This window comes from Acanthisitta chloris, unplaced genomic scaffold (assembly GCF_000695815.1).
Source record: "Acanthisitta chloris isolate BGI_N310 unplaced genomic scaffold, ASM69581v1 scaffold12514, whole genome shotgun sequence".
Lineage (NCBI taxonomy): Eukaryota > Metazoa > Chordata > Aves > Passeriformes > Acanthisittidae > Acanthisitta > Acanthisitta chloris.
In genome coordinates this window covers 1-16,920 of record NW_008669901.1, presented here as the reverse complement: position 1 = coordinate 16,920, position 16,920 = coordinate 1, and the positions used below count along the sequence as shown (strand labels likewise).

Genomic DNA, 16,920 nt, shown 5'->3' with positions numbered 1-16,920 from the left:
AGGGCCCTGCAGCCCCTGCAGTGATGGGCACCTGGCTCTGACAGAGCAATTCTTCATCTCCATTACTTATGGCATATCTGCTGTTCCTGCTTTCACTGGGAGCTGCTCAATGCAGGCTGGCTGCTCTCTGGTTAATCCTCCAGAGCAAAGTGTGTTAAAAGGAGAATGAAAGACAACGGTAGTGAATATGCCATGTGGGCACATTTGGGGATTGTTTGTCATGGATGTGCTTTATCTGAGAATACAGATATCTGAGAATACACACAAGTTCCTGTGTGTTTTCACTGACAACCTTCCATTTAGAACTAGAAATGGCTTAGTCTGAAACTTCTGCAATTTGGCCTCTGAGCCCATGCTTTAGAAAATCCTTCAGAGGTACAAGATCTGTTCCTGTTCACCATATATATGGATGTTTTCACTCTCATTCATACCTGTGAGTTTGAACTTTTCTCTGGGCACTGCCTGCTGAGCATGGTCTGGGGACTTTGTTCTGTCCCACCACTGCAGAAGGAGCTTTTCTACAGACCTGTGTAGCAAGAACAGCTTTGCTGATGGCATGAATGGTTGTGAAATTGCCCTTTTATCCTCTGCTATGCCACAGGTAACTGCAGGTGTGGGGTTAGAGTAGTTAGCACTTAAGCTGTACATGAATTTCTTTGGTTATTTAGCTTTTAATCTCATTATTTCATATTTTATATTATCCCTGACCATCTCAAAATACTATTGTCATATTAACCATATTATTTTAAGCCCATACATATTTCAGGAACCTGAGAGATTTAGTTGCTGTCATTGCCTAAATTGCAGATCCAGCCTGGGTGGTTTTGGCTTTGATCTCAATGATAGCAGTGAATGCACCAAACACAAGCTGACGTTAAATATTTTCACAACCTTTAATGTTTACTGTTTGCTGTTCTGATGTGGGGAAATCCTTCATTTATTTTCACACCAAAAAGGAAGGAAGGCACAGCTCTTACACCATCTCTCTTCCCTCCTTAGCCTGGATTCTGAAATTGCAATTTGTGCCTCAGATGGGGTTTTTCATTCAGAAACAGAGGAAGACTTGTCAAATAATTTCTGAGAGGGCCACCAGATGGTCACTAGGTATTCTTAGGCAGCCCTAAATCTGTATTTCTTTGGTAAGTTGTGATGGGCTCTGTGGTGTGTTCCCTGTCCTCTGGTGAGCTTAGTGTTGAAATCTTTTATTCTGCATGGAGAGATCTTCTCCATCCCTTGCCAAGCCAAGGAGAAAACAGCCAGCCAGTTGCAAGACTGACATATACATTTTCCATTTTCCTAATTGAGTCTTTTGGGCAAATCCCATAGGACTAAAAAGATTTCAGAAGCTGTAGCTCTGCAAATGTGACCACTGGGAGCCCATTGAACAGGAGGCAGGAGAGAGACCACTGCCTGTGAGCTCGTTCCATGTCACGTAGCTCCATCTCAGAGGTGTTTGGACTTGACAAATAGCCTCTAATTTTCTTGCCTCTGATAATTACACGTTCCACATTTCAGCATTGACACAGATTTAAAAGCCCTGAGGTGCCTAAAAGCACATTTGTCTCTCAACCACTGTGATTTTGAAGGGTAAAGATTTGCTTGAGTAAGTAAGTACATCTAGAGTAAAGCTTAAGAAGGACACTAACTGGGGTGGGATCAGGTGCATGGAAATGTTTGGTGCAGGATACAGCAGGAGCCATTCCCTGTTGTCTAGTGCAGCCAAGCCAGTGCTTCAGCAATGGCAATAGCTACAGAATTGCTCAGCAGCAAGAGGTAAAGTGTCCCAGAGCTGGAATTGGCTCCAAATAGCACCTCGGAGTGCTCTTTCTCTGAGCACCTCTGCCTCACCTTCCAGTCTTACACCCTGAGTCTGCTCTTACCCCACACCCTGCTGAGAGCAAAATGTAAAATCCTGGCATGAGAAAAGAGATTTTTGCCATCGTTTTCATAGTTCTGTGCACAGAAAGCACCCTGGGCAGTGAACGTCTGGCCAGTGCCAGGCTCACGGCCACGGCATGCACTGGGCTCCCCTTTGCAGTGGAACTAGAGCAGAAAAGGTCTGATCAGGCTGAGCTCAGTCAGGGCAAGAGCAACTTTTTATGATGACAGCCTGTAATCACCCCAGGGCTGCTTACAGCAACTGGCTAATCTGGATTGATCGGGGTGCTGACATTCATCTCCCACTGTTTCAGCAGGGTCCTGGACATCCATCCAGCCTCTGCTGCCACAGTAATTGTCTTTTATCGCTCTTGCAGATTGCTTTTCCCTGGAGCAAAGTCCTGGTATTGTTTCATTACCACTGCAGGGAAACAAGACTCAGCGACAGGGAGTGGCACCAATTTTTGTTTTTTTTAAAATCTGGTGTGAAACAAAGGCTTGTTAGTGAGTATTCCTAGCTGAGAACTTGTACAAAACACATCACTACAGCATGTGTGGCTCCCCAGCAGCACACAGTGCAGCACTGCTGACAGCTCTCACACTGATTCAAACCCACCCAAGCCTTGTTCCAGCAGCTGGATCTGTCTGGCTTCCAGCTGCATTTGAACAGTGTGTTCCAAACAAAACGAACACCTATTTTCTCTAGTGTTTAGAGTTCTGATTTTCTCTGTGACTTTACATTCATTCTGTGGTTTAAAATTGAGGAGCAAAGTAACCAGCAGCAGTCTTGCTAAGCAGCTTCCTTCTGCCTCATTCTTGGGCTGAAATCCTGGGGATGGAGCAAGTATTTGTTCTCCTTCCCTCTGGGTTTCTTGGCCTTGTACCCTGTTAATATTCCTTTCTACACCTGGTGTGTGTATTTCATCAGCTTTTGGAAATCACTAGGGAATGTGTGTGCAGGACAGTGGGCAAAGGTAAAAGGATGAAATCCTGGTGAGGGTTTTGTGTCAGTGTGTCTTTATAAATCCTTGTTGGGGAGATAGTATCAGCTAATGGACCAGATAGGTGATGCCCCATAGTTATCTTACATCTTTCAGATTCAGTGAAAGGGATGACCTCGGGGGACCCTCTTGCCTCTCTCTTTGAAAAGAAGGAAAATAACCATTTCTTGTGCAGCCATTGGCAGCATGAGGCAAACACTGAATGTATTTGGTGAATGTGTGTATGGAAGGTTTCACTCAGCTGCAGGTGCCAGGTGTGTGTGTGTGTGTGTGTTCAGGTGGCAGATTTGGGTTCTCCCCCACTGGTTCCAAGTGCTGCCCTAATCACTGGGGGTAACATGGATAACACAGAGCCTTTGCAGCTACACATGCTGTTGTATTCCAGAAGTATGTCAGACCAGCCTACACAATTGTGACAAGCACAGCATAAATGTGTGCATTTTGCACTGTCTAATCACTACGTGCTCATTCCTTGTAATTCCTGCTAAATATTCCCAATTCTACAGCTGACAGGTTCTATCAAAAGCTCCTGGGAAAGCTTGCTGCTTTCGAATGTGTAAAGATAAGGCAAATGCAATTCATATTGTTTCAGCCACACTTGGCATATGTTCCCAAGCCTAGAGATACAGCATGGCTCACTAGGGATCACTGGAGCGCCTGGAAAAGCAGCCAGAGGAGATCCTTACAGAAATGAGTGCTTTGGAAAAGGAATACATATTGTTTCCATGCAAATTTTATACCAGTGCAGTACACGAGCCAAAGCACAAACCACCTGCACATCCTGCTGCCCTCTGGCATGCTTTGCACTAGGACCAGAAGGATGTGGAACACATTTAGAGATGCGAAGCCGTTACTCCTCCCATATGGTTTATTGAGGATCTCAGTTTCCAAAGCATGAGTAGCAGTGAGGCCCGTTATTCTTTCCAGCATGCAAAAGGCACAAGAAAGTCATCAATGTGATTCTGTGCAAAGTGTCCCTAAGAAAACACACAGCGAGGGAATGGCAGAAAAGAGCTCCGGATGGAAGAAAGCCAAAGCGCCTTCAGGAAAGTGCTGAAAAGTTCTGAAAATGGTTGTACTTTTTCAGAGTCCAAATATGCTCAGTCGGTGAAAGATGCTTTGCAAATCCGTGAAGGAAAACTCAAGAGACAGAGCCAAAAGGCTTAAAACAATAATCTCCTTCATGTGCCAAAATTCAGGATGGAAGTCAAAATGATTTATCTCAAGAAAAAAGTGCTGCAGTTAAAGACAGACATTAAATTCTTTTAAAAAAAAGCCCACCAAAACCAGACGTAGAAAGTGGATACATTCTAAGAGCAGCTCAATAAAAAATACTCCTTTTCATGAAAATAATTTAAAAAAATGAACACTTGAAGAACAGAAATCCACCTTGACTGTGACCAGCTACTGCACCCTGCTCCCGGGAGAGCCTCCGAGCATGACGACACGACGCCTTCGAGAAGAAGAAAGTCCCCACTACCTGCATGTGTGAAATGTGGCCAGTGAACAACTTGGAAACACAAACGTACAGGACCAAATATTCCAAGTCCCATTAGTCAACTTGGGTGTTGGGAAGTCTCCTGGGATTCCTGTCTCTCCCACTGGAGCCAGCCGGTGCTGGAGGCGATGTCCCTTCCCGGTGGGCACGGCTGAGCCCGTGAGCCCCTGAGCCTCTCGCTGGGGTTGAATACTTAAACCTAAAAAAGGCATTTACAAGTTGACGCTTTTCTGTTGTTGTTGTTGTTGTTGTTGTTTTTGTTGTATTTCCTTGCAGTATAGGTTTCTACTTCTAGACTATGGAATGTTACATTAAACAATATAATTATTCATTACCTTGCTTCAAATTTCATTACAGTTACTGAGGCTTCATCATAATTTCACACAGCACAGAGACACCAAACTAAACACCAAGCAGTCAGCACTAGATGTATTTTTTCTTTAAGTACCAATAAGCAAAATATCCCATTCCCCCCAGAGATCCCATCAGGAAGGAGGCTCCGAGGAAGGAGGGAGGTTTCCGCTTGACCAGCCTGAAGGCATTGGGTACCACTGCAGAGAGCAGTGTGGTGTGTATGTCTCCCAAAACTTTCCTGAAGGCGAAGCGTTTCTGTATCCTGTCGAAGAAGGACTGTAGGTTAGGTCTGCTGCCATCTTCCCAGTATTTCTTAGAGAGTCCCAGAAACTTGAGGCGGTGCAGGGTGGCTCCTAACAAGACATCAGCCAAAGTAAAGACACATCCACAGAGCCAAAGTTCACACTTCTGCCCTGGAGAGAGAAGAGACAGAGCAGGTAAGGTAAGAAGAATCTCTTCAGTGAGCACCTAAAACCTTGCTCAAAAGATCCACAAAGCCAGGAGCATTTACATTAGACCTGGGGAGCTTTTTCCTCAGCTTTCCAATACCCCAAGAGATCAGACTCCATCTAACAAGCTATGTGATGGAGGGTGTGTGGGTCCAAAAAGCTGGGAATATGAGATGACAATTTATAGCCCATGTGAAGATACAAATCACTGTAAAAAGGCTCTGCTGCCTCTCCCCCAAGTCAAGAGCAGCAGGAGATGTACCCATAAGGTCCCTGGAAAAGGGCCCTTGGCCACCCTTGAAGGAATATGAGTGCAATGACCCCTTCTGCTGTGTTAGTGCTGAGGGAGAGCAGCAGTGTTTGCCCTCGGCTGCACCGGGAGCTGTTTCAGGAGTGTCATGTCAACTTGTCCTATTTTAGGGATGTGAGAAATCCTCAGGAATCAAAACCATTTGCTGGCTGGCCTGGCTGCTCTCCCTGTGTGCTGTTGGGGAGGTTCTGCCTTTGTTCCCTTTCCTGCACTAGGGACTCTGCCCCAGGACACCAAAACTGGCAACACATCTGTGTTGCTTGATGTGAGTGTGGGGCATGAAGAAAGACACCAAAGGGCTGATGGCTCCTGATAATGAGTGATCCTGGAAATAACCTCATCAGAGAGACATCCAGAAATAAACCAAGCTGTTGTTAGGCTGGAAAAAGTGCTTTCAGGCCAGTCTATTGTTAAGCACTCCCCCAGTGCCCTTTCAATACCAAGGAGCAGAGCTGGGATGGAGCTGAGTGAGATGAAAGAAGATGCAGGTAAAGAAGAACAACAGAAGGGGCACAAAACCTGACCCCATCCATCCTCAGCCTCCAACTTTCCTGCAAATCCTTGATTTTGGGGCTTTACCACTGTCCTGAGGCTATTATACCAGGAAAGGCAAGATAGGCCTTTGTACTGCACCCCAGTGCAGGCACTGCTGCTGCAGGGCTGCCTGCAGGGCCAGGCCAGGGCAATTAGGGGTAATTATCAGCCCTCATTTGTAGCTGCTTGGCTGCCTGCCTAATCCTGCTGGAGGCACAGCCCAAGTGGACAGATTGCCTGTGTCTAATTAGTCAATAAATGTTTTCAGTGACTAATGAATTGTGGGGGTGCTGCAGCCAGAGTCTTCTGGGTGCGGTGGAGACCTTGCAAGTACTTCAGCTCAGAGGTGAGGGAAGGAGGGCTGAGAGGTCTGCCTTGCTCCCAGGCACTGCTGCAGGAGAAGGAGAATGCACATGTGAGGATGGTGACTCTGGCAGACAGCCGTGATCCATCCCTATCCCTCCTGCCTCTGGGCTTGCACTCGCTGCAGAGGTCTGGACTCAGCTGTAGGGTCCCCAGCACCTTGCACCCCTTCCCAGCACTGAGGTGGGGCAGAGACACAGCCAAAGGCAACTTGTCCCCTTTGCATCCACAGCAGCCCCAGCTCAGACCAAGCATGTCCCAGCCAAAGGGGGTGCCTGAGGCAGGGGGTCTCCTGCTGCTCCTGCAGCATCTCCCACCCTCCTCCTGCCTGTCCTGCTCAGTCTGCATCGCCAGCAGCCCGGGCTGCGTGGGAGGAGAGCTGCTGCACTGCGGCTCCTGGGCACTCGCCAAAGGGCTGGTGCTTGTGCCCACTGCTGAGATCCTGACCTGGCCCTGGGCACAGCACAGAGTCTGGAGCAGAGGACAGGAGCAGCGTGTAAGGACCAAAGGCAGCAGAGCACCCAGGCAGCAGCAGCATCCACCCCTCTGCTCCGGGTGCCTGGGATGTCCTCTGAGGGCACCTCATTAGACTGAATTCTGCTGAGCTGTCCTAGCCCTCAGACCAGTTAATGAGGGTGTTCATTGGAGGCAATTAGGGCAGTGCAGGGTGCTGCTGTGAACACATCAGGGCTCCCAGTAAATCCCCAGCCTGGTGCCCTGCAGGGCCTGACCTTGGCACCTCCAAGAGCACTCAGTTCAGCCCCGAGCATGACGCAGGGTCCTGCAGCTGGGGCCAGCCCCGAGGGCAGGGGCAGCTGTGGGGCCATCCCCTGATTAACTGTGTCTGGGCTCTGCTCTGGATCTGGCACGGTGGTGCTGGCAGCAGCCAGCCCTCCTGGGGCTGAGGTTTCAAGCCCTGCCAGCTGTGGGGACAGGAGGAGGACAGCATGATGCTGGGGTGACAGCAGGACAAGCACTGCCCAGCTGTGCCCATGCACCCCTGACTGCCAGGGCACTGGGGCAGCTCTAGGCAGGCACCCAGCAGTGTATGTTTGACGTCGGGGATGGCTGGCCCTGCTCTCTCCCACCCACTGATATGTGACACAGGTTCTGTAAAGGCTCCCACTGCTCCAGGGCCCCTCAAATTCCTGGGTTTCCCTGCCCATGCTCCACTGGGATGTGCCACAGCCCTGTGACCAGAGGAAGCTTGGCTGCAGCATGTCCCCAGCCCTGCACTTTCGGCAGATGTTACTTCTTGTGCTGGAAGTGCCTGGGGACAGAGTGCTCCCTCCTAAACCAGCCAGAGCATCAGTCCCTGTTAGCCCCTCGCTGGGGCAGAGAGGACCTGCCATCACCCTGCAATGACTCTGGGGCTCCCACAGAGCACCCGTAAGGACAGAGGACCTGCTAACCCCTGTGGCAAGGGGTGCAGGGGTGGTTTGACAGAGGTTAGTAAGACCATGGCTGCAATGACATCTGTGTACCCAAAAACAGGACCAGCCAGAGCATCAGTCCCTGTTAGCCCCTCGCTGGGGCAGAGAGGACCTGCCATCACCCTGCAATGACTCTGGGGCTCCCACAGAGCACCCGTAAGGACAGAGGACCTGCTAACCCCTGTGGCAAGGGGTGCAGGGGTGGTTTGACAGAGGTTAGTAAGACCATGGCTGCAATGACATCTGTGTACCCAAAAACAGGAGAGCTCCAGGGTGGTTTGACAGAGGTTAGTAAGACCACGGCTGCAATGACATCCGTGTACCCAAAAACAGGTGAGCTCAGCTCCAGACCCAACAGTGGTTGCACCACGGGGGATGTTTATCAGGTACAAAGCTGTTGGCTGTTCCTGATGTTGCACCTCAGCCTTGTGTGGAAAAACACTCCATAAACACACCCAGCACCTACCTTGGTACTCCAGTTTCCGCTTCTCCAGCTCGGCCTCGATCTGGTCTAGCACCATCCCCAGTTCTCCAAGGATCTTCTTCAAGTAGTTCACATTATCATGCTCCAGGATCTTGGCCTGGGTGGAAAGGAGGGTTAGGATGGGGAATGGATGGATGCAGGGACACAAGGCACTGGGTGTCCCTGGCAGGTCTGTGGGTCATGTGTCCCCAACACCAGAGATGTGTGTAGCTTTGACCCACTCACCATTAGCTTCTTCTGCTTGGAGAGGTAGGGCTCGGATAGCTGTGGCTCCTCTTCGTGGTCCAGCTTCATCAGATCCATGCTGGCATTAGCTAAATGTCCTGGGGGCAGACAGACAGAGGGGTTGGGGGGCTGTGTTTGACAGGGGTCAGGATGACCTAGTGTCTGATAGCAAAGCACCTTGTCCTACATTCAAAATACTGTTGTGGCACCAAGAAAAACCTGGAGAGCTAAAATTGGACCAATTCATGGGTGTGCTGCCATACAGGGGGTGGCTGGGGCGTTGCACACTGTCTGAGGGCATGTGGCTCTGTCAGCTGTCCCATCCATTCACCCTGTGGTGGCTGCAGGCTACAGCAGATCCCTCTCCCTGGCCATGGGAAGTCCCAGCTCTGCAGGTTTCAGGGGGAGTTTCAGCTCTTCATTTCCTCTGCTGGATTCATACTAGAGCTGCTGGCAGATCTGTCTCTCTCTGTCTCTTACTGTTTTAAGAACATCCCTGAGCTTCTCAATAGCCTGGTTCCTGCAGCTCCATCCCCAGCAGGTATATCCTCTGGGATGCTGGAGCTGGATGTCCATCTGTGGATGTGCATTCAGAGCAGCACAGCAGGGGATGCTCCCTCCCAAATGAAGCTGTCCTGTCCCAGCTGGGTGTCTGGGGATGCAACTCCGTGGCATGTAGACCACTGTGAGCATGGGAGAGATGCTCACCCTCCTCCCTCTCTGGTCATGGGGAGAACAGGAAGGGCTTTGTGCTAGGGAGCTAATGGGGGGAAAGGAGCAGAGTAAAACGAAGAAAGGAATACAAGAGACAGAGTAACACCTTAGGGATGGCATAAATTACCCGAAGCTGGGCTAATGTCTTCCCGCCAGGGACCATCTGTCTCTCCTTCCTTGTTCCCTCCAAAAAGGGCTTGGCTCTGCCGATGTGCGGGTGCAGGAGGTGCCAGGGCTGGCCGCGGCAGCAGCCAGCAGTGGGCTGTACACTGCCATAAAATGGTGAAACTCCTTGTTTTCTGTCACAAGCCTTGAAGCTTGTGCTTGCTAAGGCTGCCAACCAGCTCTCCTGGAGCTGTAACTCACATGGAAACCTGGATATCGTCCTGGTTTCTTTCCACTGCTCCCCTTGGGAGAGCCTGGCCCTCATTTCACCCTCTCTTTGGGACACAACTACATAGATTTTCCTCAGCACCTAGTGCAACAGGACAGCTGAGCCATTGCCTGGGTGCAGGGGATGGGCTGGAGAGGAAGGGCACCACTGGCCCATAGACCTGCTCATAGCCCCTCCAAATGCCACCAGCGAGGAGGTCTGGATGACTTCTGGAGGGACCTCAGCAGAGTGCCTGGGAGGTGATGTGAGGCAGATGGGGGCTGAGACCACTGCAGCAGCACCCTCTGGGGAGGAGACAGGTTCTGCCCTGCATCTGGCAAAGGCCTGGGGGTGGAGGTGACACTTGGTGACGTGGGGAAAGCTGTCTGTGACAGGTGCCAGCAGCGGCAGGGCAGACCACAAACAACACCTCAGGCACTGCCTATTTCTTTCTTCATGCACAAGTGCATCCCATTTTAGCAGCACTATCTGGAACTCAGGCAGCTGAAGGGATGAGGGTAGGAAAGGTGTTTTCTACAGGCGCTGCTTGGGGCCAGAGCCTACAGGAGGGGAGAGACGTGGGACATGCCAATACCCTCCTGACAAGGTCACTTTTCTGGTGAGGAACTCTCTCCAGGAGCAATCCTTGCCGTTGAGTTATATTAAGCATCGTCAATGTTTCATGAGCACTTGAAGGTCAGGTACACAGACTTATGCCGATTCATCCACTGTCTGCAACTCTATCTTACTGTATTCTCCTGCCTTTGTCCTTAGAGATATTGGAGGCAGAGGGGCAAACTCCCACGGCCCAGAAAGAGTGGGGAGAAGTGTGCATGTCCCATAGGAGGCCAGACACCCCCAAGCAGGGGGGCTGGCTGGGCTGCAGAGCCAAACCAAGCCTAAAGGAGCTGGGGAGCCCTGGGCAGCCCCTCTGGAAAGGCAACTTACTGCGGATCTCAGTGGTGGCGTACTTTGGGATCATGGAGTCGGTGGTGAGCTCGGGGTGCAGGATGCAGCCGTGTGTGTAGGCGTCCATGGGGAGGGAGTCCAGCAGCTCCCGGTACTGCAGCACCCGGGAGTGCAGCAGGCTGCCCGGCTCAGGGATCAGCTGCGTGACGTTCTCTGCGAGGGCAAAGGGAAAGCTGTTAGTGGGACCTGGGGAGGCTCAAGCCCTCGTTAGTGGCTCATTAGCCTGCACTGGACACCGGTGTGCAATCCTGCCTGAGTACCTCCGAGCAGGGCTGGCTGTGGAGGTGCATTAACTCAAATCTGCCCTCTCCCTACTGCCCATCCCAGCCAGGAGCGCGTCCAGCCCATGCCCAGAGATGGACCACAGGGAAGTGTATGGATGTCATCACCCAGCCTCACAGCCCCCATGTCCCCAGGAGCTCAGTGTAAGGAGCCTCAAGTCTCTGCAGCCCCTGAATTTGTACACTCTGATTTCACATCTCTTAGAATGGGAGAAAAATCTTCCTGTTCTGCAGAGGAGAGCTGAAAGATGCGGATTTGAGTTTAGGATCATCTGAGTTACACACTTTTACACCAGTGGCAATGAGGTACCTTGTTCTCTTGAGCTTCCTTGAAGATCCCAAAGTGAGCAATCAAAGCAGATGATCAAAGGAGCCCAATGCATCTTCCCTCCATGCTTGGCCAGTGCCTCAGCTGCAGGAGCATCCCTTGCCCCATCTGGCTCTGCTCCTCCTCACCTTGCTGGGTTTTATGCACTGATGGCAGTTTGTGTTGTACCCATTTTACTACACTTCCAGCTCAAAATACATGGCAGACTCCAGAAGTAGTGAAATGTTGCTCTTGTCTCTCCAAAGAACAGCGGGTCCATTTTTTTACGGGATCATAAATGTTTATGGCATTTGCAGAAAGAAGTTCACAGGTAGTGAGTAAATTCACCGCTGGGACTCAGTGAATCTGTTGCCCACATGCCATCTGCAGTGCAGGGCTCTGGGTGTGCCGGTGTCTCCATCTGAGTTAGGGCATACTGGCAGAAGGACTTTGGCAGATGTGACCAGTGCAGCCCCTTATTCCAGGGCCTGAAATGACAGGTCTCCTCTGCCCAGCCCTGCTGCTGGGCAGCAGGCATGGCAATGCCCACCTGGCTGGGATGAACATCTTGCCTTGCCATCGTCGTGCCTGACTGTGCCCATGGCTGGATGGGACCCATGGAAATTTTGGCAGCTCCTGTATTGCAAACCTCCTCATAGCTCTGATGCAACTGTCTGCTGGAAGAATCCACAGAGTTTATCCAATCAATGGGCATCAGTGTCACTGTCCCCTGAGCGCAGGCAGGTTTCAGCAGCTCCTCCCTGCCCACGGGCTGCTCACTGCCTGCACTGCCTGGGCTCCAGCTCTCCAAGCGGGGATTTTCCATCTGAGAAAAGCGACTGGATGAATGAAATAATAATAACTGACCTATAGCTTGTGTGCTCCTTCTGCAGGGCTCCTGGCCGGCACCCGATGAGCTGGGGCCGAGGCTGGAAACCAGCACATCCAGAGTGACTGCCCCATCCGGCAGCAAGACACAGCGACCACAATGAAATAGTGGTGTGCTGGCTGCCAGCCCACGTCCTTCAGCAGTCCCAGGGAGGTTTTTCAGTGGGATGGTGCTCACCCTGCCTTTACATGCCACAGCAGCCCTGCACACGTGGGGCGTATAGCAACGAGCGATGGACCCTCAGTGTGTGTGTAAGCATCTGACAAAGATCATGCTCCCAGCCCAGAGGAAAACATAATTCAGTAAATAAACCTTGTAAAGGCCTTTCAAGCTCTGCACATTTCTGCAAGGTGGGAAATTCCCCCTCAGACCAACACCACAGCATCCTCATAATGCTTTTTCCCGCTGCATTGCTGAGTGATGGGTCTGAGCAGAGCATGGCACAAGGAGCAATGCTCTGGGCCTTCTTCCCTGGAGCTTCCCCTCTCCATTTCTCAGCAAAAACTTTACCTGGCTGGTAAACCTCAATGACAGGAGTTTCCCAGCGCTTGGGCAGCTCTGTGTCCCCTTCCTGCTGGGGACAGCCTGTTGTCACATATGCTGGACCACCTGCCCTTTGCAGAGACACAGTGAAGCAGTTCAGGGACCGCAGCCCTGTGGATTGATGTTCCCTGCTGGCCCTTTGTCCCAGGACTGCTGCCAGGCAGGAAAGCAGCTGCCATTCCTTAGGACCTGCTGCCAGTGTGGCATGCTCCTGACTGACCCCATCCCTGCTGCCCCACTGGTGGGTGAGCTTTGTGCCTCCCCGGAGCAGCAGCACGGTGGCAGGGCCGGGAGAGGACAGCAGCTGAGCTGGCAAGGCGCCCTTGCTTCGGGAGCTATTTTGAGATGTTTTTGATGTCTCTGTTGCAAGGGGGATGGATGCTGGGGCGAACGTCGTGATGGCACAGCCCGAACTCCATGCTCAGCTTTGAAGCCTCCCTGGTGGGCGTCCCAGCCTGTCAGCCCCCAGGTTTGGGGAAATGAAGGTGAAGGGGTGTGAGATGTTGGGGAGAGGCTGCTCACCGCTGCAGCAGAGCAAACAGCTGCTTTCAAGTGCTGTCTCAGCATCCCAGTGTGCCAGGCTCAGCCAGTCACTGGCTGCAGCCCTGCTCCAGGGGGAATATGAGCTTCCCTCTCCTGGCTGTCCCTTCCTCTGGGTTTGTGTCACATCATCTTCCCAAGGTCCCCAGCACCACTGGCTTTGTTTGAGGCAAATTTCTCTGAGGCACAGTGACACCAGGGACAGCAGGGTCCCCTGCCCATGGCTGGTAGTCCAGAGCTCATCAAGGAAGGGGAGAGGGGCAGCAGCACCTGGCTCAAACCCACCTTCTCTCAGTGGGACCCCTTATGGTGGTTTTTATACCATTATCAGAGGCCAAAGTACAAAGTTAGAAGTATCTGCATGGGTCATGCCCCAGCAGTGGCTCTGGTGAGATGTCTCCATGCTCCAGGGGGATAAGATTAAACACTTTGATTTGGGAGCATGGCCTCCAAGACAGAAAAAGGGGGCACCCAGCTGTGCCACCCCAGAACCCAGCAGCAGCACTTCCACAGGACATTTGGCAATTTCTGCTGGAAATTCTTCAATTTCATGGGAAAACATAGAAGTTTGAGGAGGGCTGGTAGCTTGCTGCTCTTCTGGGGTGAAGGTGAAATGTTAAAGGCAAAAGTGCATTTGGCAAACAGCATCTGGACTAGACCCAAGTTTCCTAGGAGACACAGCCCACCCCCTCATTACCTCCCGTGAAGTTCTTCTCCATGTAGTCGATGATCTGGTTGTAGTCGCTGATGATGTTGTCCCTGTGGATGATGACAGGCACCTCCTCCCCCAGGTTGAGCCGCATGAACCAGGGCTCCTTGTGCTCCATCAGGGGCATGCTGACATCCCTCTCCTCGCAGGGCAGCCCCTTCTCAGCGATGACCAGCCGCACCTGGGGCAAGAGGCCAGGGAGAAAGGGCTCAGCCCCATGCACCAAGCTGGTCTTCAGTGCCCTCATAGCAAACCAGCCCCACTCCCATCACAGCCCCAGACACTCCCCTACAGCTTCAGCACAGCAGTGTGTCAGGACACATTCTTGTCCTGCAGGAAGCCAAGCAGCTGTTGGCATGGGACAGCTGCAAAATCCAGGCAGACAAGAAAGGATTTGCTTTGCCAGCAAAGAGAGGATACCCAAACCCATCCTAGCTTTGCAGGATCATGGACCATCCTCCCTCTGGTTGCTGGTGGCCTATATGATAGGCAGAGGGGCTGGAGAGGATGGAGGGCTGGGAGCCAATCCTTCAGCAGTGGGTGGAGGGAGGCAGTAGCTCCCCAGCTGGGGGGAATGAGTGATACTGTTGTGGATACCAGCACAGCCCAGCATATACCTGAGGAAGAAAAGGAGGAGGAAGAGGAGAAAGCAGGGGCTGCAGCAATATAATGCCTTGCACTTACACCCAGTGGTTTCTGCTGCCTATCTGAAGGAGACCTGGATGCTGACTCAGGTATGTCCCATTCTCAGGGGTGGACTTTACTAGCACATTTTGATCAGGAAGCAGGCCCCGTTTTGTCTGGAGTTTCAGGCAGCCCCTGTGACTCCCACAGCATTCATCCTCCTCCATGCTGCTGCCAACTCGAGGGCATCACCCACTGCCTTCACACCTCTTGCGCCAAACCTGCTGCCTCCCTGTTCCCCTGCCACTGCCCTTCTCCAGCCCTGCTCAGCCTGTGTCACTGCTGGGGTGGCACCTACATGTCTCATGGGTGGGAAAGCTGAATCCAGCAGTGCAGAGAGGCAGGAGTGGGGCTGGATGCAGGACACCATCCTCATCCCCATCCCAATTGCTGGTCCTCAGGGCTGATCCTGCTGCTTCGCTCTGTGCGTGAGCTGGTGCTGAATATGCACTTCAGGATTGCATTTTAGGCTTCTGAGTTATAAAACCTGACCATTATGAACTAAGTATGTCAAACACCAAAAAAAAAACCCTCTCTCAGGGGATGTGAGATGGCCACGGTTTACAGAACCACCAAATGAAGGAAAAGCACTTGTTTTCACCCAACTAGCAGCAGCTAAAAATACAGCTTAACAAATATAAGCATTTCTATGAGTACTTCAGAGTTCCTGGGGAATTAGTCATTAATTATTCACAGGGCTGGCAAGTTAATTTTTTCTTTTAAAGTCGAACAAGGGAAAGCCTGGGTCCCTCAACTGCAGCTTGCTCCTGGCCTTTCCCTCCCAGCTGATAGATAAACCTCAGCCAGGACCACCTGGGGAATCCAGCCCCAAGCTCCCTGTGCTTCCCTGTTCTGCTATCAGGAGCTGAGGCTGAAGGTCTGGCAGGAGGCAGCTGCAGGGCATGAGGCAGTGAAAGTTCATGGGGTACTCCAGTACCTGGGGGCAAGGGGAGTCCCTACAAGTGCTCTGAGGAGGGATCTCGGACAGGGCTGATGAAACATTCCTGGACATCTCAGCCGGTCTGTGCAGTACTGGGGCATGGCTGGCATCTTGTGTAAAACTCCAAAAAGCCCTTTGCAGGCAGAGCCAGGTCCTGGGGGGGCTTAGAATCCCTCTCACAACAGCCCTGCGCTCACAGAAGGTGGTTCTGAGCAGCTCCCGGGGCAGAGCAGCAAAAGCTTTGCCTGTAGCCAGCTCTGAGCAAAATCTCTCTGCTGGGGGTTCCAGTGGAACCCTCGCTGTTCCCCACCCTGTGATGTCCATCACACCAGCGTGTGCCCCTCCTCCTTACAGCAAGTGTTCTTTTCTTGCAAGTGACCTCAAAAGCAAAGCCTGACACAGTGCCAGATCCCAGGTGCCAGGAGGTGTGGAGGTGTCCCCTGCTCTGTCCCCGGCCCTGTGCCTAGCCCTGCAGAGTGAGGCTAATTGTAGGAAACCCAGTACAAGGTGTGCCTCAGCCGGTGGCTCCCCACTGCTGGCAGCCAAACAAGCAAGACAAAAAATAACAGCGAGCCGGGCGGGAGGCAGAGAGCCGGGCAGAGCATCCCTCGCCAGTGCGGATCCGGAGCCTGCCAGTCACCCACTGCCATGTGCAGCCACCCTGCTGCATTGGGCATCCTCCCTCCTTTGTGCCTGCAAGCAGGAACGAGCACCTCTGTCCCGGCCTTCCCACTCGGCTGGTGATGCTCAAGGGGGCCCTGGAACTGCGGGAACTTGGTGTTCCTCCACCCCTCCAAATAGCCCATTCTCCACGTAGTATTAATGGCATAGGAATGATGGGCGACTTGGGGCTGGGGGAAGAAGGCTGGGTTTGCTACAAATCTGCTGGGCTGCGAAACGAGCATTTACTATTGTCTGGAAAATGGGATTTCTTGCTGGGGCACTCTGGGAATAGAATTTCCAGGGCACTGCTGCAGTGTGAGGGGTGAATCATCGCTGCGTGCTGGGTCCGGGATGCACCGCCTGGCTCGGGCTGCCTCCCCTCCCCAGCAGCAGGGTGGTCCCGGGGCCCAGCTCAGCCTTTGTCTCTGCTCCTGGCCACGCCAGTGTGGGGCTGGGAGCGAGCACAAAGCCGAGGCGGCTCCCGGTGCGAGTCACAATCCCAAAGCACAGGCAGGATTTGGCTGAGCATCCCCATCCCCTCCCCGGGCAGATGCTGTTAAAGGGCAGAGCCGCAGGTACAAAGAGCAGCGCGGCCACACGCTAATGCCCCGGCCAGCCCCGGGGCTGAGCCCCTCGCCCTCCCCCAGTGCATCCATCCTCCCGAGGCACAGGGATGCTCACTGCAGGTGATTCTTGCCCGGGAACCCAAGCGAGCGATGATTTCCTTTACCTTTTGCGAGCTGAAAGACTGTGTCCAGTGGTACAAAACCAGCGTGTCC

At 52.4% G+C, this 16,920-nt stretch overlaps 1 protein-coding gene across 4 annotated transcripts; it reads right to left on the bottom strand.

Annotated features, from left to right (window-relative positions):
* Nucleotides 1-4,625: 4,625 nt before the first annotated feature.
* GDAP1L1 (ganglioside induced differentiation associated protein 1-like 1) lies at nucleotides 4,626-16,914 on the bottom strand. 4 transcript variants are annotated; one of them, XM_009073489.1, is made up of 6 exons: nucleotides 16,872-16,914; nucleotides 13,843-14,035; nucleotides 10,565-10,738; nucleotides 8,530-8,627; nucleotides 8,287-8,401; nucleotides 4,626-5,144 (listed from the first exon to the last, which is right to left on the bottom strand). In XM_009073489.1, exons 2-6 carry the CDS (start codon nucleotides 13,979-13,981, stop codon nucleotides 4,801-4,803), a joined length of 870 nt encoding a protein of 289 aa, XP_009071737.1. In that variant the 5' UTR covers nucleotides 13,982-14,035; nucleotides 16,872-16,914; the 3' UTR covers nucleotides 4,626-4,800. The 4 variants fall into 4 exon arrangements, with proteins under 4 accessions (XP_009071737.1, XP_009071738.1, XP_009071739.1 ...); XM_009073490.1 differs by having other exon boundaries at nucleotides 13,843-14,062; nucleotides 16,872-16,913; XM_009073491.1 differs by lacking the exon at nucleotides 10,565-10,738 and having other exon boundaries at nucleotides 16,872-16,913.
* Between the last annotated feature and the right edge of the window lie 6 nt (nucleotides 16,915-16,920).

What these genes read in the sequence shown, in the direction of transcription:
- GDAP1L1 (XM_009073489.1), bottom strand. Translation starts at nt 13,981, where the DNA reads ATGCCCCTGATGGAGCACAAGGAGCCCTGGTTCATGCGGCTCAACCTG. An exon ending in CCAAGCAGAAGAAGCTAATG is followed by an intron (nt 8,402 to 8,529) that starts GTGAGTGGGTCA and finishes CTTTCCACCCAG; the next exon opens with GCCAAGATCCTGGAGCATGA. An exon ending in GCGGAAACTGGAGTACCAAG is followed by an intron (nt 5,145 to 8,286) that starts GTAGGTGCTGGG and finishes TTCTCTCTCCAG; the next exon opens with GGCAGAAGTGTGAACTTTGG.